The sequence below is a fragment of the Mercurialis annua genome, linkage group LG1-X (assembly GCF_937616625.2).
Source record: "Mercurialis annua linkage group LG1-X, ddMerAnnu1.2, whole genome shotgun sequence".
Classification (NCBI taxonomy): Eukaryota; Viridiplantae; Streptophyta; class Magnoliopsida; order Malpighiales; family Euphorbiaceae; genus Mercurialis; species Mercurialis annua.
In genome coordinates, this window is record NC_065570.1 from 56,773,635 (window position 1) to 56,799,630 (window position 25,996).

Sequence of the window (25,996 nt, forward strand, 5' to 3'; positions counted from 1 at the left end):
TCAGTATCGTCTGTTAAAATCATTAGTTAATATCGTCTGTTAAAATCATTAGTTAAATAAAATAAAATTATTTTATATTAATTTTTAGTTTATAATTATTTAAACAATTTTTTATTTTTAAAAATTTAATAATCAGCAATGATTGGGCATTTTAGTGCCCAATCATTGCTGCCCCAATGATTGGGGAGACAAAACTGTCTCCCCAATCATTGGGGAAGCGTGTTCCACATTCCTAGAATACGGAACACGCTTTAATCAGCTGATTATTAATTAATCAGCTGATTAAAGCGTTCCGCATTCTAGGAATGCGGAACACCACCTGTTCCGCATTCCTAGAATGCGGAACCGGTGGTCCCAGGCACTCTTCTGAAATTAATTCCAGAAGAGGCACTATACTAATTTTTGGGTGCCTTTGAGGCACCCAAATATCAAAAACCCATTATTTTGTATATTAATATTTTTTTATATATATAATATTAATAATTATAAATATATCCCTATATTTTTAATATTTACACGTTTCCCCCACGTTTCGTGTCCTCTATTTTTTAAAACTGCCGTTTCCCCGTGTCCGTTTCGTGTCGTATCCGTTTCCCGTTTCCGTTTCCGTGCTACTTAGTTACCATCAATTCTATTCCTGTAAAAATCAAGAATACTAATAATACAAAAAAGCTAATGTTAAAAGCCAGGGTTATTAAGAACAACAAAATTAAAAAGAGCATCAGAGATATAAGGAAAACTCATTGTTCAATTCCATCACAGCCTCAAAAAGCGGGTGTGGTTCCTGAAAACACAACAAATCACACTCTTATTCCGTGTAGTTGAATGAAGCAAGAGATTAATTCAAACGGGAAAACTAAGAGAAAGAAACCCCCTAATCAATGCTCTGATAACACCAATAGAATTTAGAAGACCCTGGAAAGAGAAAAGAAAATCTCAACTTATGTTCTATTTCCACTCAAAAAGAGAGTTAATAAATTTTTGAAGGAAAAATACTTCTGGCCTGCACAAAACTAAACCAGAGCTATTGATCAAACACACATATAGACTTAAAGTTGCTGACCATAAGAAAATATAGTAGAGCTCTGTCATCACTAGCTGATGTTTCCTGTAAAATAAGAGCAATAAACTCAATTGTCAATGGTTCTGTCTTAGCCTTTGTTCAGTAAGGCTTAAACAGTTCACTGCAACAAGAAAAAAAATCCAGACTGGAAAAAAGAAGAGAAAGACACCGTCTATTCAGTAAGCTGATAACAGCAATATGAGTTGGGAAATCCTGAAAAAGGAGGTTAAGAGATCTCAACTATTGTTCTCCCTTCATTAAAAGATGAAGGAAAAAAACATTGAATGACAAAAAAGTAATTTTAACTTGTGCAAAACTTATACTACACCGCATGTAGAGCAGTTGACAAACACACAGGTAAACTCAGGAAAAAATAATTTTAACTTGTGCAAAACTTATACTACACCGCATGTGCTATTAGAAAATTGAGCCAGAGAAGTTGACAAACACACAGGTAAACTCAGACTCCCTGACCATTAGATAACACAATAGAGGTTTCCAATCACTGGCTCATGCAATTCCTGTAAAACCAAAACTATCAATACTCAAAAGCCAGTATTATTAAAAACCAACAAAATAAAAGAACAGCAGAAATCTAAGGAAATCTCATTGTTCAATTCATATTCAATTCATAGTTGCACAAAGACGGTGTTGATTCCTGAAAACAAAACCATAATCCATTTTCTCTTTCAAGCAATTGTACCGTAAGACTTGAATAGTTGAAAGCAACAAGAGAAACTAATTCAAATCGGGAAAGATAGATGGCCCCAAATCAAAACTCAGATAACACCTATAGGAGTCGAGAGCCCTGGAAAAAGGAGGTTATGAAATCTCAAATTTTTTTCTCTTCATTCAAGGATGAAGAAGATAAATATTAAAAAGCAAAAGTACTTCTTGACATATACCACACTCATATGTGCGCCATAAGAGATTATAAACCAAAACTATTGACCTACAGGTAAACTAAAACACCCTGATCTCACTAGCTGATGCATTCCTGTAATGTAGACTACTAACAGTCAAAAGCCAGTTTCTTTAAGATAAAATAACAAAAACAGCAAAGTTTTAAGAAATACACTTTGTTCGACTCCAAGTCTCCAACAAATATTTCCAGAAACTGGAGTAGTTCCTGAAAACACTATTGCATTTGACTTTCACTTTCAGGCATTTATTCTGCAAGACTTCAATAGTTGAATGCAAGAAGAAAAATTAATTCAAACTAAAAAGAAAAAGATAACAGACAAAGACTGCAGGTATTCAATAATCTGATAACACCAATAGGAGATTGGAGATCCTGAAAAAAGAAGGTTATGAGATCTCATATTTTATGCTCTCTTCATTGAAGGATGAATAATATAAATATTGAAAAAGCAAAAACACTTCCTCACCTGTGCAGGATTTGAATTACGCTATATACCATAGAAAAAATTATAAACCAGAACCTTTTGACCTAAGAAAACACAGTAGAGCTCCCCGATCACTACCTGATGCATTCTTGAAACATCAATACTACTAATACTCAAAAGCAGTATTATCAGAAACCAAAGAAATAAAAATTATAAAAATAAGCAACAAAGATCAAAGAAAAACTCATTGTTCAACTCCAACACATAGCTCCACAAAGCTGGTGTGATTCCTGAAAATACAAACCATAGTTCACTTACACTTTTAAACTTTTGTTCAGTAAGACTCCAACAGTTGAATGCAACAAGTAAAATCAGTTCAAACTAAAGAAAGAGTAACCCCTTAATCAATCTGATAACATCAACAGGAGTTGCGAGACCCTGAAGGAGGAGGATAACAGATCTCAACTTTTATTCTCCCCTAATCGAAGGATAAAGAAAATAAATTTTTGGAAGGCAAAAGTACTTCCTGACCACTTCAGAATTCTGTATGAGCGGTAAAAAATTATAAACCAGACAAGTAAACTCAATCTTGCTAGCCATAAGGGAACACAGTAAAGCTCCCTGATCACTAGCTGATGCATTTTTTTAAAAATCAATACTACTATTATTACTCAAAAACAGGTATTATCAAAAACCAACGAAATAAAATTTATAAAAATGAACAGTAGAGAGATCAAAGAAAAACTCATTGTTCAACTCCAGCACATAGCTCCAAAAAGCTGCTGTGGTTCCTGAAAATACAACCATAATTCACTTGCAATTTCAGACTTTTCTTCAGTAAGACTCAAATGGTTAAATGAAAAAGCTAAAATTAGTTCAAACTAATAAGAGGAACCCATTGATCAATACTCTAATGACAGCATCAGGAGTTGGGAGACCCTGAAAAAGGAGCATAAGAGATCTCAACTTTTATTCTCTTACAAGGATAAAGAAAGTAAATTTTGAGGCAAAAATACTTCCTGACCACGGAACTCTACATGTGCGGCAGAAATTTACAAACCAGAACCTTTGACCTAAAACATGCACGTATGCCGCACATAAGAAAACACAGCAAAGCTTCCCAATCACTAGGTGATGCATTCTTGAAAAATCAATACTAATGCTCAAAGCAGGTATTATCAGAAACCAAAGAAATAATTTTTTTAAAAATAAACAGCGGAGACCAAAGAAATAGTTCAACTCCAACGCATACCTCCAAGAGTTGGTGTGGTTCCTGAAAATACAACCATGATTCACTCGACACTTTCAGACTTTTGTTCAGTAAGACTCAAATAGTTCAATGCAACAAGTAAAATCAGTTCAAACAAAAAAGAGAGGAACCTCCTAGTCAATACTCTTATAATATCATTCTCAATTTTGTAATGGATAAAGAAAATAAATTTCGGAAGGCAAAAATACTTCCTAACCAGTATAGAATTCTCTGTGTGGTAAAAAAATATAAACCAGAACCTTTGACCCAAACAAACAGATAAACTGAAACTCGCCGGCCACACGGAAAGACAGTAGAGCTCCCTAATCACTAGCTGATGCATTCTTGAGAAATCAATACCACAAATACTTAAAAGCAGTTATCATCAAAAATCAAAGAAATAAAATTTATGAAAATAAGAAATCAGAGAAAAACTTATTGTTAAACTCCAACACATAACTCCCCAAAGCTGGTGTGGTTCTTGAAACTACAGCCATAATTCACTTACACTTTCAGACTTATGTTCAGTAAGACTCAAATCTCAACTTTTATTCTCTTACAATTAAAGAGAAATATAACAAATTTGAAAGGCAAAAATATTTCATGACCAGCTTTTGTTCACTAAGACTCAAATCTCAACCATAGTTACCAGATTCGCAGTACAAAAAACGGGTACACTATTCGCTTGTAGACGGGGAATCCGATACTCCGGGGGTAGGACTCTTCGATTCGCTCTTTCGGAAAGCAGTACTCCGAAACAATATTATGGGTTCAATGGTCAATAATATACTAATTTATTCATATATAGCAATTCAATTTATAGACATAAATTAGAATAAGGAACGTTTTTGACTTTTGAGTTGTATGATATATTAATTGTCCATTGAAAATACATGGAGTCGGGTCTAATAAGTTGCCTGCTAAACAAAAATTCTAACTTAGAAAAAAAAATGTTCCTTTTTTGTTATTTAGTTTAGATTCTTATTAGAAAGCCCACTAAATTAAATATAATGGGCCAAAAACTTCATATTTGATAAACAAAAGTCTAAATAACGTGAACTAGTTCTTCTTCTTCTATTTTCTTATTCTATTTCAATAAAAAAACCCTAAAAACCCTGCAACTTCAACTTCAACAATGGCCGGCGAACCGGACTATTTCTCCGACGAAACAATACGCGTCCCAAGACGAATCAGGTCACCGGAGAACAGCAAGCTGGAACGTAGAAACCGATACGCAGTAAGAGGGGAGGGAGATGGAATCTGGTAACTATGTCTAAACTTCTAGTCTCTTATAATTAGAGAGATGAAGAAAATAAATTCCTAACCAGTTGCAGAACTCTATATGTATAGTAAAAAATTAAAAACCAGATGTGACCTTTAACACACAGATAAACTGAAACTCACTGGCCATAAGGAAACACAGTAGAGCTCTCCGATCACTAGCTGATGCATTCTTGAAAAATCAATATTACTAATACTCAAAAGCAGGTATTATCAAAAATCAAAGAAATGAAATTTATAAAAATAAGAGATCAGAGAGAAACCCATTGTTCAACTCCAACACAGTTCCACAAAGCTTGTTTAGTTCCTGAAAATATAGCCATAGTTCATCTTCAGCCTTTTGTTCAATAAGACTCGAACAATTGAATGCGACAAGTAAGATTAGTTCAAACTAAAAAAAGAAGGAATTCCTAAATCAATACTCTGCTACATCAATTGTAGTTGGAAGACCCTGAAAAGGAGGATAAAAGATGTCAACTTTTGTTCTCTCTTAATCAAAAGATAAGAAAAATAATCAAATCCAAAAGCTCTTCCTAACCAGTACAGAACTTTATATGCGCGTAAAAAATTGTAAACCAGAACCTTCAACGGTGCAGGTAAAATCAAACTCACTGAACACAAAAGAACACACTACAGCTCCATTATCACTAGTTGATGGATTCCTGAAATAGCAAGACTACTTTTACCCAAACTCACCAATATAATAACCAAAAGAACAGCAAAGATCTAAAAATATTCATTGTCTAATTCAAACACATAGCTCCAAAAAACTGGTATGGTTCCTGAAAACACGTACACATTTCACTTTCAGGCTCCTGTTCAGCAAGACTAGAATAGTTAAATGCAGCAAGAAAAACTAATTCAAATTAAATAAGAAAAAGAACAGACAAACCCATTTTCAATATAGTCTGATAACACCAATAGGAGTTGGGAAATCCTGAAAAAGGAGGTTAAGGTCTCAAATTCAATGCTCTTTCCATTGAAATGTCTGAAGGGAAAAATACTCACAAACCAGAACTATTGACCTAAAGACAAGTAAAATCAAACTCCCTGACCATAAGAAAACACAGTAAAGCTCCATTATCATCACTAATGGATGCATTCCTGTTAAATCAATACTACTAACAGTCAAAAGCCGATATTAACAGAAACCAGAGAAATAAAAATAAACAGTAGAGATCAAAGAAAAACTCATTGTTAAATTCCATCACATAGCTCCACAAAACTGGTTGTGGTTCCTGAAAACACAACCGTAGTTCAGCTAACACTCTCAGACTTATGTTTAGCAAGACATCAAATACTTGACCGCAACAAGTAAAATTAAGTGAAAATAGAAAAAGAGAAACCCCCTAACTGATACTCTGATAACCAATAGAAGTTGGGAGACCCTGAAAAAGGAGCATAACAGATCTCAACTTTTATTCTCTCTTAATTAAAGGATAAAGAATAATTTAGAAAGGAAAAAAATACTTCCTGACCTATACAAAACTCTATTTGTACTGTAAGAAATTATAAACCCAAACGGTTGACGTAAACATGCAGGTAGAAAAGAACCCCTTCCCTGACTATAATTTGATCACTGGCTGATGCATTCCTGAAATATCAAGAGTATTTGTGCTAAAAATAAGACATTATTATTAAGAACTAACAAAATAAATAAATAAAAATCAAAGACAGCTCCATAAACTGCTGTGTTTTCTGAAAACACAACCACACACCTTCAGATTTTTGTTTAGAAAAACTTGCATACTTAAAATGCAATAAGAAAAATTAATTCAAGTTGAAAGGAAACAAACAGGATATACAATACTCTGATAACTAGCACCAATAGGAGTTCGGATATCCTAGATATCCTGAAAAGAGAGTTATTAAATTTCAACACTTATTTCATTAGTGCATGAAGAAGAAAAATATTCAGAGGGAATTAACTCCCACACTCATACAAAACTCTACACATATCATAAGATATTATAAATCAGAGCTATTGACCTAAGCACACAGGTAAAAACTAAAGCCCTCCAATAATAGGAATTGGTCTATCCCAGAGATCCTGAAAAGGGGAGTTATTAGATTTCAACTTTTATTTCATTAATGTATGAAGAAAAAAATATTCAGAGGAAATTAATTGCCAGACTGGTACAAAACTCAACACGTATCACAAGATATTATAAATCAGAGCTATTGACCTAAGCACACAGGTAAACTAAAACTCTCTAACTAGGAGTGTCAAAATGGGTTGGCGGGTCATGTTCGTGTCGTGTCGACTCATTCTGTTGACACGGTTAGGGTCAACACGAACACGACCCATTTAACTAATCGTGTCAAAATTCCCAATCCTAACACGACACAAATTTTAAACGAGTGACACGGCACAACACGATTAACACGCTAAGATAAATGGGTAACACAATTAACACAATTACACGGCTAACACGATACGACTAACACGACCCACTTAACATTTAAGAATTTTTTAAATCATATAAATATAATTTTAACCTCAAATTTATCAATTAATTTTCAAATTGTAAAATTTTAATATAAATAATTTATTTTTATATTAATATAATTAATTTAGTAATTTTATTATATATTTTTTATAATTATAACTATTTTATTTTTATATTATTATAAATAATAGAATTTATAAACGAGTTAGGTGAGTTAGATGGGTTCGCGAGTCAACCCGTGACACGACCCATTTATTTCGTGTCATAAATGGGTTGACACGTTTTCGACACGAAAACGCTAAACCTCAACCCGGATTCGTCAAACTTACGGGTTAGACGAATCGTGTTATCGTGTCATGACCCATTTTGACACCCCTATCTCTAACTATAAGAGAACACAAACTCATCACTTTGTTCCAATAGATAGCTCCACAACGCTAGCGTGGTTCCTGAAAACACAACCAAAATTCACTTTTCACTTTCAGGATTTTGTTTGGTAACGTGAATAGTCTAATGCAACAATAAAAAATAATTCAAACTGGAGAAAGAGACTAAAAACTCAGAAATCGAAATTATTAAGAACCAACAAAACAAAAGCAGCAATCAGGAAACTCATTGTTCAATTCCACGTAGTAGCTCCACAAAGCCAGTGCGATTCCTCCAACTAACCAAAACTTTCCACCACCATCATGAATCATAAACTGTATGAGTAGCAAAATGAAGTCTTAGAAAATCTATATTCAATTTTATGCATAGGCATTTTCCACAAAATGGCGGTATATGAGTTATCCAAATACTAAATATCATCAACTGATAATTCAAAAGGCCGAATTAAGCACCAATCCCTAACTTTCTAGATCTAAAATCAAAGTTCTCTCCAAGCCGACAGAAAAGATCCCATAATGATGATGTCAAGTCAGAATCTAACAAATAAAAATCGGCAATAGATTAAATCTTCATCGTAGAATCTTCAGAGACACTACGCACAAACAGATACAAATCAATCTCATGTTTACCGTCAGCTGGTGATCTTGAAAGAGTAACTAAAAAGGAACAGATGCAGAAAAACCCTAATTACGGTCGCAACAGCAAAATCAGACTCTTCCATCACATTAACAAATAAAAAATCCAATCGCAAAATACACAAATAATAAATCCAATAATCGAAAAGCGAAGCTATTAGAACATAGCACCCCAGCAAGAAGAGAGCGATGTTACCAAACACGTTGTCGAGAACCTTTGGCTAAGAGCAATTAGTTTAACGAGGTGGGTTTGCATTTATAGAAGAGCAAGGTTTAGATGGATGGACAGGATTAAATTATAGATGGTGACATGGACGTTTATGATCTTCTAGAGAAAGTCGGTTAGTATGATGAAACGCGTTTTCTCTATTGTGTGAGGCGGTGGAAAGCCGATTTTTTACGCGTTTTTATTTTTCCGGATTAGACTAGGACTGAAAAAGTTAAAATAGCAATTCCAGATTGGATGTTTTGTTTATCATAAAAAAAACAATTTCACTATTATGTTGGTGAAATTCATTATTAATTTTGTTTATATAATTTTAAGGCTTAATCACCAAAAAAACCCAATCTTTTAGACCCTTTTCAAATGTACCATGACGTTGCAATTTTATCAGTTGCACCCTAATTCGCACCTTTAGTTTTCTATTTCACCCTCAAATGCTAAATTGATCTCTTCTTCATTTGAAAAAAATTAAAAAAAGTCATCCATTTTTAACTTTTTGTGTGGAAAAGAGTTCAAACAAGTACTTTATAAGGATTTTTATGAATTTTTCCCGAGTGAAAAAGAGTCCAATTTGATTTTGAGGGTGGAATTGAAACTCAAATGTGCAAATTAGGGTGTAACTGACAAAATTGTAACGTCAGGGTGCAACTGAAAGGGGCTAAAAGTTGGGGTTTTTTTTGGTGATTAAGACTAATTTTAACTTGATTTAAAAATAACTTACACTTCAACAATGAATGAGTGTTACGTCAGCAGCGTGTATGAATTTGGAAAAAAAATAAAAGTTGATGTATTTTTATGAGAAGTTTTAAAGAACATGATTAAACTGAGAACTTATAAAATTGGTGAATTTTTATGACATTACCTCATTTCTAAAACAAATACATTGTAAAGCTGTCATTCAAGCACAATAAATAATTAAAAAATTGAATAAATTTCTAACGAATTGAAATAATAGGATAATTTTACAACTTTTGAAAGATTTGTATAAAATTTTTAAAAGTTTAAAAAATAATCTTTTAACTCCATTGAATATTAAAAAAATTAATTTACTATTTCACTTTAATTCAAGAATCTAATTTATTTTTTTATGTTTACAATATTCAACTATAATTATATTATAATTAATCAATATTAAGAAGACAAATCATCGACTATTAGAACGTTATGATGATGTAGCGAGTTTGGCCCCGCCTCGAGTATATTGTAGTAAGTATCCATATTTATTTATTAATTATTTATTACTTAAACATAATACTATTTTATAATTATAACACTTTTTTCATAAAAAAAACATTATTCTTATTATAATATTATTTAATTATATTTTCTTAATTATACTAACTTTACGATTTTGTTCAATAATCAATAGCATTATATGAATAAGAATGAACGGATACACAGAGATAATAATCGAGGCTAGTATGTTCGGCACACAATAATCAACATCAAACATAAATTTTAACGCTTTAGCGAGCAAATTACTGTTGTATTCGCTAGCTGCCAATGCACGACAGGTCTTCCTCCTCAACGTGAAAACCTTGGACTAATGGTTGTTGAATTGATATAATTATTAATAAAATTCATTATTAATTTTGTTTATATAATTATAACTTAATTTAATTATTGGCATTATATTATTTTTATAATAAATTAGCGTTATGGTGATATTTTTTTATTTGATATGGTATCAATTAATTAATTTAAAATAATCAAAGTTAAACCTGATATGCTCTACTAATTGGTTTCTTCAAAAGAAAAAGAACGCTAGTTTAATGGGTGTAAGGTTGGATATTCTTGTTGGCTTGCCGCAACAGAGGTGAGAACGAATTTTAATGATGTTATTACAACATGTCATCATTTTAATGATGTTTTTCAATGTTAGCTTAATTCACAAATGATGTGATGAACTCAGTCTATTTAAGAATTTATCTGATAGGAGAAGATCCATACAAGCAAGCTTTTGTTTTTGAATTTTAGTCAATATTTTTAATTAGGGATTAATAAACTTTTGGTATCTCAACTTTTTAAAAAATCACAATATGACGTCTCAACAAAAGTTTATATCAAACCGCTAAGTGAACTTGTTAAATAATTACAAATTAGTTGTTTCAGCCGGTTTATATAAAAAAAAAAGTGATATGGCATATGACATGGCTGAAATACAGGTGACTAACCGGCATTTTAACCTGCTGCCGAAATGAAACCGACTGGAACAGCTAATTTTAAATTATTTAACAAGTTCAGACACCATTTTGATATAAATTTTTGTTGAAACACCATATTGTCATTTAAAAAAAAAATCAGACATCAAAAGTTTATTAATCCCTTTTAATTATTAAATGTAATTTAGCAATTTAAGGACCCATAAATAAAAACTAAATATAAAGAGACTAAAAAATTAGCATAATGGATTGCCTTAAGTAAACTAAAAAAACGTATTGATTATTATTCTATCTAGGTGTAACCAAACATAAATTTACTAGCTATATAGTATGTATAAGCAGAACAATTGCTAAAAAATTATAGTAATTATATAATTAAAAGATCTCCCTCACTCCATGTCTTTCTTCTCTTAAATAGATAGACATCAAAATCTAGCTAGTCTCCAAATTAATAATCATACTAATAGTAATAAAGACAAACACTTACAGAATGACTTCTCTCTCTGAAGATGTGCCCCCTGAGAACTCTGAAGAAGATCGTATTCCTAAGGCAGATGATCGTTCTACCAAAAAGGCGAAGCTTAGATCTGATGACCCTCATGACAACCCAGTAGGGGGAATGTCTTTCAGAGACAAAGTCCTTCAGTCATCCAGGGGAAAGGAAGATATTTTTGAAAGTTCATTCGAGGATTTTTACCTGTCAGGTGAAGATGTTTCTATGAATTTTGAGGAAGGGCTTCCATCGATTCACTTTTCCTCAAGAGTGCAAGATGAGTTATCCAAACCATGGCTAAAAACGGTGGTGATTAAACTGCTTGGCCGGCCAATTGGTTATAAAAATTTATGTAATCGTCTGGAAAATATATGGAAATTCTCACGAGGTTTCGATGTTATAGATCTTGAAAATGACTATTTTTTGGTGAGATTTTGGAGTGGTAGTGACGTTGAAGCAGTCCTAACGGGTGGTCCTTGGGTCATCTTAGGGCACTATTTATCTGTGCAAGCGTGGAGTCCAAACTTCGATTGTACTAGTGATTGTATTAACTCAATTCATGCATGGATCCGGCTCCCGGGGATGCCAATTCATTATTACAATAAGCAAGTTCTTAGGTATATTGGACAGATGGTGAGAAAGGTCGTAGAAATCGATTATTGTACGGAATCAGTAGAAAGGGGTAAATTTGCCCGCATTGCAGTCGAACTTGATCTTAGAAAGGCACTAGTGTCTCAGTTTGTTCTAGACGGTAAAGTTCAGCGTGTGGAATACGAATGTTTACCCCGTATTTGTTTCTCTTGTGGAAAGTTTGGTCACACTAAGGACAATTGCCCAGAAATCATCACTACTGGTCAGAATTCGAACCAGGCGAATGATGAAGGTAAAACCAGTAATAAGCCGACAAGAACGGAGAAGATGGTGCCTGCTGAAAACCCTAGCTATGGTCCTTGGATGATTGTTAACAAAAGAGGTAAGTCTAAACCTGATTATGGACATTCCAAAGATAACAAATCTTCCAATTCAGTTAGGGATAATGATTGGAGAGGATCTCGATTTCAAATTCTTGAAAATACTGACATGGAAGTTGGCTTAAATGGAGATAATAATCCTAATATAGAGGAGGAAGTTGCGGATAAGAATCTCACTGGAGAAGGGTCTCTTCATGCTAGGGTTTACGATTCTCAAAGTGCAGCCAACGACACTTTTTCTTCTAAGGTTAGTAGTAAGAGTAATCATAAAAAAGACACCATAGAGAAGCCCACTAAAGAAGGCCACCAATTAAAGAGCAGATATAATATGAGAAAAATTGACAAATACCCTAGATGTGTGAAAATATTGTAAATTTTACTAGAGCAAAAATCAAAATTGAATAATGCAGTTACCAAAATTTAAATTACACAAATATCAATTTTAATATAGGAAATACGGTTTGCATGAATTAGGAAATCAACTGTTATGATTTTTAATATCTCCTACAAATGGGCAAACTAACATATTGAGAATATATTTTCAAGAATCTTCAAAATCCATAAAGAGAAATAATATTGCATTTAACAAACTTTCCATATATTATGGAATTTTAATGATTCTTTAAAAACGTACCACCATTCTACAAATAGCAAATCAGAAACTCATTAAGAAATCAAAAAAATGCAGCAAAGAAGACAATCAAGAAATTATCAAATCAAAAAGGTTAGTGTTCTTAAAATCATATTTGATTATATAATTAACTGAATAGGAAGCTTTTTCTGGAAATGATGTGTTTTAATTGGTGAATTACATGTGAATCAATGATTTGAAAGACACAATGACTTTATGTAGATATGATTCGGAATTAAATAAAAAACTATGAACATTTGAAATTATGTGATGAAATTTGGATTTGGAAGCTTGTATGATGAACATAAAAAAGGCATTGTTAAAGCAATTTCGTGCATAATTTATTTAAAAAATAATGCAATCTATATCATATTAGTAAACTGCTGTTGTAAGTTTGTAATATTCACTAACAGAAAATATGAAATTTGTATGTATAATAGCCACAGTTAACTAATAGTTAACTGAAGGTTAACCTACATTAAAATTAACAAATTTTATATATTATCAATGCAGGAATGACCACCATTGAAGGTTGTTATTTACTATGACGGATTTTGGGATGAAGATCTTAACTACTCAAATTTTAAGACCAAGAGAATTTTAATTAAAGACGATGCGGATTTCCAAGAATCAAAAAATCTCAAACTTACATATATAGAAAAGATTTTCAAGAATCTTCAAGAATCATTAATTACAATAACAATTTATTTAAATGTAATTCTCATATATAACGGCAAATACATAATTATTCAAATACATGATTCTTCAAAAATAATACCAATTTATTTAAAGCAACTGTAATTATTTCTTCAAAAAAAACGATTTGAATTTTTTTTTAATAATAAACTTTTACTAATAGTTAACTAATGATTAACTAATATGAAAATTAATAATTTTTTTTATAAATGCAGGAAGATCTTTATGTGGATATTGGGGTTACTTTCAGTTAACTAATAGTATACTACTACTAATTAAAAATATCAATTTGTTTTTAATAACTTAATATTTAGTTGAAAAATAAAGTTAACACGAAGTTAACATGCAGTTAACAAGTATTTTATTATTTTGTAATCCATTCTCATGTTATCTATAAATTTACTACTTCAAAAGTTTGTTTATGAGGACATTGGATTTACTTTTAGTTAACTATTAGTATACTGCTACTCATTAAAAAACATAAATTTGTTTTTAATAACTTAACATTCGGTTGAAAAATAAAATTAACATGAAGTTAACATGCAGTTAACTGGTAGGACATTATTAGTTAATTTAAAATTTATTGATAGTACACATATAGTGCATATAATTTACACACAACACATTAAACCTAAAAAGTTCACTAACTGGTAACCAAAATATAATATATGTTTGACAATAATAAATGTTTTCATAACAAAAAAAAAAAAGACTAGCCTAAAATCAGTGTCACAATTACAACTGTTTTCATTTAATAAAATAAAATTAAACCTAAATCTTCCAATCTGTCAATACATCTAATCCTTCTGCCCCCCTTCAGTTTTGGTTTCGGTTCCACCTCCTCATCGCTGTCAATGTTGCTAGTATGCTAGTATGCTTCATTTTTCTGTAAAAAAAATACTGGTTAACTGTCAGTTTACACATAGTTAATCATTGGTTAACTGCATATAATTAGATCTCTTGCCAACATTCACTTGATAAAGATTACGATGCATAATATTTAATTATAGCAGGTATACATAGTAAAATTCAATAATTAATTACAATCACAAACCTTAAACCCTCCAGTTTGAGAATAATCATTCTCAATGATTTGAACTGCAGATGAATAAACATAAGTCTTAAAAGCCTCCCTGCCTTTAACAGTATCATTTTTATAATCAAAACCCATTAGTCATTACCTAATTAAATTGAGCACATGCCAGTCTGAATATATTAAAAATAGAACTGACCAGAAGATGATAATGATGATGAAGAGAGTCTAGAAGGTGAATTAGAGAGAGATTGAGAGAGAAAAGAAAAACCCAGCTTTAAATTGAGTCTAAAACCTAAACCCATGATTTAGTTTGTTTTATTATAGTTTTTAAGCAGAAAAAAGGAAGAAGAAATGGAAAAGAAGAGTCCATGAAAATGTTGCCGGAGTTTGATAATGAGTAAAAAAATAAAAGTGAATGGAATCGGTGTATGTAATTGAAAGTGAAAAGATTTGGTAAGTGGGATGTGGAGTTATTTTCGGCGAGATTCTCTGAATAATCTATTTGAAATGGCAACATGCAAAATGAACAAGGGAGATGGAGGTTACCATTTCAGTTAATGGCTTTTTTTCTAATTTGAAAAGTATATTATTGCTAATCAAAATCATATAATTCAAAAAATATAAATGGTAACCGTAAAAGTGCAAACTGATATTTGGAATCGTAAATTTCTCATTAAAAATGCCTAAGCTCGTATGTAGGCTAATTATCTCATATAATATCACTCCAGGCCATACTACACTTGATTCTAGTAAACACTCAGTGGTTACAATTGCTTACAATCATTCAAGGCCTAATCCTACTTGTCATGAGCATACTAGCTCAACTTCTAATGGTACAATCAGGCCTCATGTTGGTCATCACGCAATAACCAATTCAAAGTCAGGTAAGGCAGCTATTCCTCGAGTTTTCCAACACCCTGTTGATCCGGACCCGTCTGATACTTTGATGGAAAATTTAAATGATGGTAATATCCTGCGTGAGAATGACGATGTTATGGTAATCGAACAGAATAATGTTTATGATTATAATGTTAGATTATAAGCTGTTTTAGGCATTGTTGCCTCCTCCCTTGTACCAAAAAAAAAATAGATAAGACATCAAAGGATAGAGATTAATAAGTACTAATTTCCTATAGTGATAGTCATTTGATGTAGATCAAGAAAAGCCAGTCTGTTTGTTGGAGCTCACCAATGGATAAAGCATTTCGATAGTAGCTCCGGATATTATCATCGGAGCGTTGAACATCCACCATCAACTTTACGTCCTTAATTGTTTGATTTACATTAGGAACCAGTAAAATTTTATTGATATAATGAAACTTTTTCGTTCCAAATTACAGAATAGTGCTTAATGTAACTTTCTCCATGGTTAAGACAAAAAAGAAGAGGGATAATAAGCATTTATAAAATATTTAGATACTCTTTTAAAGAAGAGTTACTATGGTTTCATTTGCTATATTTTCGTAATTGAAATTTTATTTTTACATGAACGAAATGTTACTATAGCAATGCGTTTGATAACCACACATATTTTGTTGCCACATAAAGAAATTATGACCAAAATTGCTATAATAACCTCCAGTTGATGTAAATATCAAAGTTTAGTTAACAAAATGTAAAAGCAACGTTGTTAACCGTTGTGTAAAAGGTCTATAAATCTAGTTCAGCCCAAAGATTGTGAAATATTCGTACCATTTCATGCCAGTGTCCTTTCATACGAGGGTGTGATGCTTCTGAGTATATTTGTCGACTTGTGCGGAGCTATCTTATGAACGTCACCCTTTAGGGAGGGCAATAAATCATTCTCAATACAATCATACCTGCAAACATAGAATTATTTTCATTATCAATACTTTTAATCATAATTTCATCTTGTTAGAAAGACCGAAAAGAAAAATATCAGCTACGGATCAGTAATTAGTGTCTAGGCTATAGTCGATCATCTTAAGAATTCCACAACCACAACGATAGCATTTTACTAATTAATTCGATTTAAAGTTTAAACAATTACTCACAAGTTTTGGCAGAGATTATCAGTTGACCCAGAAACAGCGATGATCTTTGATCTTAAATTTTGTATTGCATCCTCTTCAAAATTCTCAAACTTCTCGAGTAGAAACGAGGAGAGTTTCTCAATGTTTCCCTCAAACTGCTGCTGCTGTTTCTCAAACAAGTCCTTTTTAATTTCGTGCTCCTTGTCTGTCATCTTATGCTCGAGCAACTCACCATCGAACATGCAATATGCAAATGCATAGGTAACAGAAAGAATTTGCCTTGATCTGGAAAGTAACGGTACTGCATTCGCTATCCAACTGAAATCTTTAGATTTGAATTCCCTCGCTTCCAGTGTGGATATCTTTCTCTCTACGGATAGCTTAAGATCAGATTCAAGCTTCAAAGACTCGATATGTGCCTTGTATCTGGTATGGTAGTGAATATAGCGATTAAGGTGCCTCTTCGCAAGCTCATTTTTCCTCAAATGCTCTTCTTTGTATCGACCACAGCTGTGGTTAGCTATACTCGTCCAAGTATGAGCTGCCCCAGTGGCACCACCACAGAGCCAACTGCATAAACAGCGCAAAGCAAACAATCAGCTCAAAAATGAAGATTAAATAAGCAACTAAAAATTAGTAAGTTGACAAGAACAGAGGCCTAATGCAAATGGCAGCATAACAACAAGATCGTCGACGTAGTATACAAAGAGAGTCATTATCAATATTTTGAAATTATAGAACTGCAATCTTTTGATCATTAAATAAGACAGAAGAGGAGAGATAAGAATTCTCACCAAAATGTTTGTCCACAAACACAGTATACTAGGTTGCATCCCCCATTCTTTTCTACTGCCTTGCAGCATTTTGGGCAAGGCTTTGTATGGACTGTAATCCAATGAACTGTCTCTGATTCATCTTTGCATTTCTGGGACCACATTTCCCAAATTATACACGAGCAAGGTGAGTGTATGTCAGACAAACATCTAAAGCAAAATTGTTTACCACACGCACATTCAACCTCACAAAGCTCATCTTCCTCGACTCTTATTGCATTTCCACAATGGGGAACACTAGGACACCATTTGACTCTTTTGTTGTCATCAATATATGACTCAAAAAGAAACCGATCAAATTTCTTAGCAAGATTAGGATCACTCGCATTAACTAATTGTCTAATTTTTGCATCGTCACAGACAACATTGCACTTAGGTTCCATGCACCTAATGCATCTACTCTGCCCTTCCTTAATCTTAATAGAAAAATGTTGAGTCCAACCTACAGAAAGGCCATGAGAAAAAAACATCTCTGTAAGTATCAGAAAGATAAACGTCCATATAGTTGCACAATATCAGAAAGAGAAACATTCATAACCGTCTGACTGACTCAGAACTTAGAGTTGGAGGAAGTTGAAAGGTAAATTCTTTAAATACTTGATCAAAACTTGATACCGATTTTGTATACAAAAAGCACACACACTGATGATTCATAACTGACCTAAAAAAACATTATTGCTAATTACTTGATCATAATCAAAGGAAACCTCTAGTACGAATAAGTGACTGCAAAACTATGTATAAAGTATAAACCAAATCAATGATGAAATGCTTTTCTTAAGGAGAAAACGCTAGACAATCTAAAACTGCTTTAACGAAAACGAAAACTGCGATGACTCGAAGCTTTAATTAAATAAATGAACTTACAGCTGTTGCAAAAGTAGTGAGCACAGTCCATGGCAGTCATCTCGGTAGCAGATACATCATCAAAGCAAATACTGCATTCAGTAACAGGTAATAGCCGAGACAAGTCATTGGAATGGTTAGTGATTGCGACACCAGCTTCGGCATATAATTTTTCTTTCCCATTCTCTATAAACCGTTCAAGCACCCTATCGACATCCCATTGATGAAATATAAGTAAGTTCCGTGCTTCAAACTCTTTCAGTGATAAAAAGTCACTTACTCTACAAATATCATGGGTCTGCAACACAATAATTAACCCTCTGTTAAGAAAATAATTATGGAAAATAATCTAGTTACGGTGGACAGACACTCTTACCTGTGCAGCCAAGAGAGATTCTTTGGTGATTACCTGTAGAACGAGAGAGGATTAAGAAACAAATTTAAAATAATTCTGTAAGACAAAAAACGAAATTTTGACCTGAGGAAGAGGAGTAGATTTAGCAGGCAGCATCTGAGTGTCAGATTGTGTGTCATTAATAAGATCAGAATCACCATAGTCATAATCAAAATCATCGTAATCTTGTTCATAATAATCGTCGTCGCTGCTCGTATAATCCACCATCCGGGCGAGAATGGCTAAAGCGCGAAACAAGAAACAGAGATCAAGTATTTGAGCATGCAAAGTAAAGAAAAAAAAAAGGGTTTTGCTGAGTCTGCTGTTTCCGGTTCTCCTCTCAAATTGGCGATGGTGGTGCTGAGTTAAAGGCCGTGATTTAAGGTTTAGTTGGGGTTTTTACATACATGCTGGCTGCTGTAAAGGAAGAGTTTTGGTGCTAATGGGAATCTGTTCATATAAGTCGCTACAACTTTCCGTTTACCTTTTTTCTTTTCTTTTTTGAAATTTTTCTTATTTATAGGAAAATTACAATCTCAGCTAACTTTTTCCTATTTAATTTTGGATAGGGATTTTAGCACTCCTTGCTTTTATTTCCGCACTCCACTATATTTTTGCAATTACCTATATTATCCTTGGTGTTTTTTTCTTTTTTTTTATCCCTAATCAAACAAACATATGTTAATTACACCACAAATAATGACATATTTATATACGTAGGAAAAAAAAAAGATATGTTTCTTAATTTGAAAATGTCAATCTCCAAAAAATGTAAAATCTCAACCAAAGATACAGATTAAGATTGGCGGACAAGAAATTACGTTTTAACATAGAGATATTTTATTAATATTTCTATCGGCTACAAAATTAGCTACTTTTTTTTAATAAAATTAAAAAAGAACACAATTTTTAATATTTTAATTATTTCACAATAACATGGATGTTACATAAGCTATAAAGATTTTCTCTTTTATGATTTTATTTTTGAATTTTCCGTTTACTATTTTAAAATTAAAATGTAAATATAGCGACAATTGCAATAGTAATTTTGATATTTTAAAAAATAAATGTTTGATGAGACATAAAATATGTTGAGGATGGTGGTATTTCATGTGGACTAATAACATGAATAAATAAATTTTATAAACAAGAAAAAATTAAAAATTCAATTCAGTAGACAAATTATTTATTTTTTGTTTGTTGCTAAATATTATATTTACTCAAAATTATTTGAGATGAATTATTGTTGCATCGTTATCATATGTATGATGTATTTGTTTTTATTGTTTTATGCTAATATTCTTTGATTATATGTTTTTTTTAATTTAATAAAAGTATTTTAAAAATGTGAAATTTAACTTACAATGTTGGTTGACGTGAATGAAAAAAAAAATAACCCTCCACATCATTGTCTTTTGATAGATTATTACGAAAACAACATAAATGTTTGATAGATAGACAACAGTAATAGTGTCCAGCTGCAAATATAGTGGAGGGCAGATATTAAAGTTGGAGTGCGAGAATCGCTTCCCTTAATTTTAGATGTCTATAATTTTTTTGACTAATTATTTTATTCATTTAAGTGTTTAAACTTGTTTGTTTTGAATCAAATTAGTGCTTATAACGTGTTAGTGGATTTTGCTGGTTAGATGACAATATATTTTGAATTCTTTATAAACATTCATTTAAAGTTAATTTAATTGTTTTATTTTTTTAATGAACACTATGAGAAATTCTTAGGTAGACTCAGTCTACCACGTCATCCGTGCACTAAACCTATCACATTATGACACGTCATTAAAATAATGACACTATCGTAATATTCCTATTTAAAAGTGTAAATAAGTAATAAACAAAATTACGATAGTGCCATTATTTTAATGACGTGTCATAATGTGATAGGGTTTAGGAGACAGCCAAAAATCAAAATTATTTGTAATAAATCGTCAACATTGGTCAGACAGATTATGAAACAAAGCCATATAAGCAGATCACCATTAACATAAATAATTATATACTGACTAGTGAACATGAATGAAATTACAAAAAAAACAATTAAAGATAAAATTTAAATATTATTTGCGTACAGTGTAAACGTCTCAGTTTTTCTACTTCCTACATAAATTGATTAATTTCACATAAAAAAATGTACTAAGAAAAAGGAAGATGGAATTCAAAGGTACAGCAATAAGAAAAACCAAGTTTCAACGTTTGGAGAACTGTGGAGCCTTTCGAGCTTTTTTGAGACCAACTTTCTTCCTCTCAACAATCCTCGAGTCCCTGGTCAGGAGCCCCTCCTTTTTCAAAGGGGATCTATGGTTAGCACTCACCTTTAGCAAAGCGCGAGCAATGCCAAGTGAGATTGCCTGTGCCTGACCTGAGAGGCCACCTCCGTGAGCTTTCACAAACACGTCGTAGCTGCTCTCATATCCTAGAGTAACCAATGGCACTTTCACATATTGAAGCCATAATGGATTGCCTTGAAGATATTCCTGCACAGCATCATCAAAACAACTTACACCTACAGATAATGCAAAATCACATTCTCATCTCCGGTGAAATGGGAGGTTCAGCATTTATCCACATAGTATGATTTGCAGTTAAAAGCCATAGTCCGAAGAATAAACAAAAATGATCCCTTTTCTGTGGGATTTGCATATGGCTGTAAAATGGACTCATTAAGAGCAGAAGCCAGAAAAGAATAAAACAAAATCATATCAGAGCAAATTAAAAATGATTTATCATCCATGCAAAGTTGAGCTGCAGTGATCAAAATCTACTCATTCCTCATGAAAGTCAGATACTGATGCTCGACCTTCAAAAAGTAATATGATGAAAGTCATATAAGCAAGATGGGAAATATAGCTATTTTGTCACTAGAAACTACTGGCAGGATAAGCCATTTTGTTCCCCTGTCTCTTCAACCATGTCGAAAACCAAGTCCATATATACCATTCCGAAATGAATTAGCAGGACCCTGTTCTTTGTAAGGTTGACAGGTTTACCAGCTAAGCAATGAATTCAAACAGCAAAAGTAACAGTGTAACCCCAATGCTTTATCTATTCGAGAATATATTGTCTGCACTGGATTTTTACGAATCTCTCTCACAAGAACTCTACTACACTATGAATCCAGTAAAGGCATGAATTTCTTTATCAGTTCAAGTAATTGACAGCATGGAAGTGAAAAGTACTTATTACATATTCAAATGCACGGTTGTTCAGATGGCTAATCCTGATTATAGACGGGGGGTTTACCTGAATATTTATTAATTAAGGATTCAAAATCCGGGCTAGAACTACTATTATGGTGCTTTAGAAGAAACTAAAACAGCAAGACACATAAAATATCAATTTGTAAAACAGATAATTGTAAATGAATGCTAAGTATTACGCGACGACAGACTAGTTTAATCAAGAGTTCAAAACTAAAATTTACTTCAGATTGTACTTAAAAGACGTAATATTCGTGTTGCGGATTTGAGATATAAATCACATTAAAAGATAAAAACTAAAAACCTACCTATGCAGCAGTATGCAGCCAAATTAAAACACAAAACAAAAAAAAATTCTTATAATTTCTTCAAATCGAAATCAGAATTATTCTAAATAAAATTATGCGCTAATAATAGAGATGGAAAGAGAAAATAAAAGTAACCTTAGCGTCGCGGTAATTGATGACAACTTGTCCGGTGCCTTCTTGAAGAACGACACGAGCAATGGCGCATTTACGGCGGCCGGTGCCGAAGATAGGTTGAGCAGCGAAACCACCGGGAAGCCTCGATTTCACCAATTTCTTAAGGTCGTCAGTTTGTGGTTCAGCCGGAGAAGCAACGGTCGCGGAGACACGAAGCTGAGCAGGAGATGGTTTGAAGGAGACTGAAAGAGATTTCGACTTTGAAAAGGAAACAGAGACATTGTTAGGTTTTTGAGAAATTTGTGAAGAAAATGAAAGTGAAGATAAGGAGGAGGTAAGAGATGAGAGTGCGATTGACATTTTTTCTTTTTCTTTACAATTTTAATTAATTTTTTCCGATTTTAATGGCTGTTTGATGTTATTTAATTTCCCTATCTCCAGTTTCAGTGAGTGAAAAGAAGAACAAAGTGTGGAGGGGATAATGTTGTGCCAATTGACAAAGAGGCCCTTTTAGGAGGATGAGTGTGAGTCGACGACGCCGTTTAAGAACTTCCGACTTCTCAATAAAGGTTCATTTTGCCCCCTAACTTTGGTACAAAATATCAATTAAGGCTAAATTTATGGCTTTTGAAAAACAACATCCCGAATTTGACATTTTTACTCGTTTTATCCCCTCATATAAGATGTCAATAAATGATCAGAGCATTGTATACATATTGGAGCTGAAGTCGCAAAACTTAATAGACAAATTGAAGTTAAAAAAGTCAAATAAATCAAATATCATATTTATAGTTTTTTTTAAAGCTATCAAGTTAACTTTAATTGATATTTTGTGTCAAGTTCAGAGAATAAAATGAATCTTAGTTGGCACTTGCACATATGGGTGAACAACACTGTGTTTTGTTAAAAGCCAACTGATTATAAAAATTAAAGCGGTTTATTTTAATTTATTTGAGCAAAATAATGTTTAAAAACTAAACTAATCAAAATTTTAAAAATATAAAATTTAATCGACCGAATTAGTTGATGAATTTGATAAATATAAAAACAATATTTAAAAATAAATAAAAATATATGAATAATATTAAAATTTTGAAACTTTTAACCATAATCAAATTAAATTTGTTTGATTAGCCGAAGTAATCGGACTACCAAATTAACTGAAAACCTTGATTATAATTTTTGCTCATCCTTACTAATAAGTATGAAGAAGATAATGTATATTTAACTAAAAATTGGTATCAATGGGAAAAGTTGTGTGTCAGACAATATAATTGTGGTTTGAGTTTTCAAAATCTGCAAAATTTCAACATGGATATGCTAGGGAAATAGAGGTGGGGACTTATCTCTCACCCGAACACTCTTATTAGTAGGATTTTCAAAATAAGATATTATTCACAGGGGGATTCTCTTCCAGCCCCATAACCCAAGTTTTACTTAAAGCAGTGTTTGGAGTTCTCATAAAGTCTTGGAGAGAGGTTGTAGATGGAAAGGAGAATATTAGTGTTTGGCATGAACCTTGGTTAAAAAGAAGATATAGTTTTATGGTTGAAAATGCAATTGCTCAGGGTTTTCGAAACATTATGGTGAGTGACTTGTTAATTCCGGGATCTAAAGAGTAGGAATGCTCTTTGAGATTTTTAATGAACGAGACGCCCATGCTATTATAAATATCTCGGTAAGCCTTTAGGATTGGATTGTTTATGACTCGAGGAAGAATGCTTAGGTGCTGTATAAATATGATAGAGTCTCCAGGTCTGCTTGGTCACTTATTCCTTCAGATAGACTGAAATGTAATATTGATGCTGTAATTTTTTGCACGAGATAGACAAGATATGATCATAAGGAATGATCGGAGTCAGTTTGTGGCATGTGCTATCAATTTCAAGATGGAATTCTTATTTGAAAAGAAGCAGAGGCTCTTGCTCTTCTAGAAATTGGTTTGTGGGTTACTTAATTCTCTTGGATATTCTCATGTTCTTTTTGAAGTAGACGCTAAAGATGTAGTGGATGGTTTACAGACTTCAATGGTCGACGAATCTGAGTTTGGTAGGATTATTAAAGACTATTATAAAGATTATTTAATTAGAGTTAAAAATTTCAAAATTCAGTATAAATAAATTAAAGGCTAAACTCATCCTGAGGTCCATCTACTCTTCACTTTTTTTTCATTGGGTCCCTTTACTTCATTTTCTCCTTATAGAGTCCCTTTACTTACGTTTTCGTTGTTATTACACCCTTTTATGGATGGAATTCGGAGAGTGCAACACACTCTCCGTTACTGAGAGTGGCGAAAAATAAAAAATGGCATTTTAATCTCAAAAATAAAATAAAAACACATTAAACCTATTGTATTTAGTTTATAATACAATAAAACCCTTGTACTTATCATACAAAACAAAATCAAACCCAAACTTTAAATTAAATTAATTAATGAAGAAATTAACTCGAAACTTGATTTTTTTCCGAAATAAAATTTAATCCGTAATTTTATTCTCGCTACCCTCATATAAATTTAATTTAAATAAATTAAATTTCAATTTATTCTAATTTTTTCTAATTTTTTTTTAAATAACAATACCAAAAAAAAATGCCCACCACCAAGGTGGTGGCCTTTTTTTCCTCCATTAATGGAGGAAATGAAGGTTTCTTCCATTAATGGAGGAAACCTGCTCGTTTCCTCATGGAGGAAACAAGTAGGTGAATCTCGTTTCCTCCGTTATGGAGGAAACAAGCAGGTTTACTCCAAATGGAGGAAGCCTTTGTTTCCTCCATTTGGAGGAAACCTGTGTTTCCTCCATTAAGGGAGGAGAGACATCTCTCCTCCATTAATGGAGGAAAATAGAAATTCGAAAAAATATTCCAGCATTATTTTTTTTTTTGGAAAAAAATGTTATTTAATCCTTATATTTTAGTCATATTATTTTTTATATTTTTATATTTTGACACATCATTATTTAACAGAAGTTTAATATTTAACGGAGAGTGTAACACACTCTCCACATCTCATACGTTTAGGGGTATAAAAACAACGAAAACGAAAGTAAAGGGACTCGATAAAGAGAAAATAAAGTAAAAGGATCCAATGGAAAAAAAATGAAGAGTAGAGGGACCTCAGGATGGGTTTAGCCTAAATTAAATATATAGTATGATTAAATAAGACGGATATATAGAAAAAAAATGCTTGCATGAACCTAGTTAGCGACGTAAGATTATGAACTATCTATTAAATATGTGATATATGTTATTATCAAATGAAATTAACCAATTCATTAATTAGTAATATTTAAATTAAAATCAAATACTCATTGGTCAATGGTTATGATATTTAATAATATTAAATGTCATATATTTAATAAATAGTTCATCATTTTTACATAACCAACTAAGGCCTCGCTTAGTTCGTTTTATAGCAATTTCTGGGAAATTAACTTCCCGGAAAGTATAGTTCCTGGGAAGTTAACTTCTCAACAAGTTGATAAATATTGTTTGTTTTGATTTTTACTTTCCGGGAAGTACGAAATTAATTTTTAATTAAAAGACAAAAATATCATGTGATAGTTTTTATATTATTAAACAAATAAATATTTTTTTAGATCGAGCAATAAATAATTTAATTTTTACTTATTAACTCTTATTTTACAATTCAAGTACTATTTGAGAGAGTTT

General features: G+C 32.2%; 3 protein-coding genes and 1 long non-coding RNA gene across 8 annotated transcripts; 1 reads left to right on the forward strand and 3 right to left on the reverse strand.

Moving 5' to 3' along the window:
• Positions 1-659: 659 nt before the first annotated feature.
• LOC126666973 (uncharacterized) lies at positions 660-8,804 on the reverse strand. Of its 2 annotated transcripts, XR_008789790.1 has the most exons (3): positions 1,233-8,651; positions 1,064-1,108; positions 660-915 (listed from the first exon to the last, which is right to left on the reverse strand). It is a non-coding gene; the product is annotated as an uncharacterized LOC126666973 (long non-coding RNA). The 2 variants fall into 2 exon arrangements; XR_008789789.1 differs by having other exon boundaries at positions 1,064-8,804.
• Positions 8,805-11,286: 2,482 nt separating this feature from the next.
• On the forward strand, positions 11,287-12,633 carry LOC130015168 (uncharacterized). The gene has a single exon (XM_056104836.1). The coding sequence runs from the start codon at positions 11,287-11,289 to the stop codon at positions 12,631-12,633; it is 1,347 nt and encodes a 448-aa protein (XP_055960811.1).
• A 2,638-nt stretch (positions 12,634-15,271) lies between these two features.
• LOC126666928 (probable E3 ubiquitin-protein ligase ARI1) lies at positions 15,272-19,240 on the reverse strand. Of its 4 annotated transcripts, none has more exons than XM_050359849.2 (7): positions 18,775-19,239; positions 18,673-18,705; positions 18,318-18,594; positions 17,412-17,892; positions 16,639-17,187; positions 16,316-16,443; positions 15,272-15,596 (listed from the first exon to the last, which is right to left on the reverse strand). In XM_050359849.2, exons 1-6 carry the CDS (start codon positions 18,916-18,918, stop codon positions 16,320-16,322), a joined length of 1,608 nt encoding a protein of 535 aa, XP_050215806.1. In that variant the 5' UTR covers positions 18,919-19,239; the 3' UTR covers positions 15,272-15,596; positions 16,316-16,319. The 4 variants fall into 4 exon arrangements, with proteins under 4 accessions (XP_050215806.1, XP_050215814.1, XP_050215825.1 ...); XM_050359857.2 differs by lacking the exon at positions 15,272-15,596 and adding an exon at positions 15,682-15,888 and having other exon boundaries at positions 18,775-19,240; XM_050359868.2 differs by lacking the exon at positions 15,272-15,596 and adding an exon at positions 15,683-15,879 and having other exon boundaries at positions 18,775-19,240.
• A 1,490-nt stretch (positions 19,241-20,730) lies between these two features.
• LOC126666964 (30S ribosomal protein S9, chloroplastic) lies at positions 20,731-22,811 on the reverse strand. The gene is made up of 2 exons (XM_050359905.2): positions 22,349-22,811; positions 20,731-21,182 (listed from the first exon to the last, which is right to left on the reverse strand). Exons 1-2 carry the CDS (start codon positions 22,685-22,687, stop codon positions 20,895-20,897), a joined length of 627 nt encoding a protein of 208 aa, XP_050215862.1. The 5' UTR covers positions 22,688-22,811; the 3' UTR covers positions 20,731-20,894.
• Between the last annotated feature and the right edge of the window lie 3,185 nt (positions 22,812-25,996).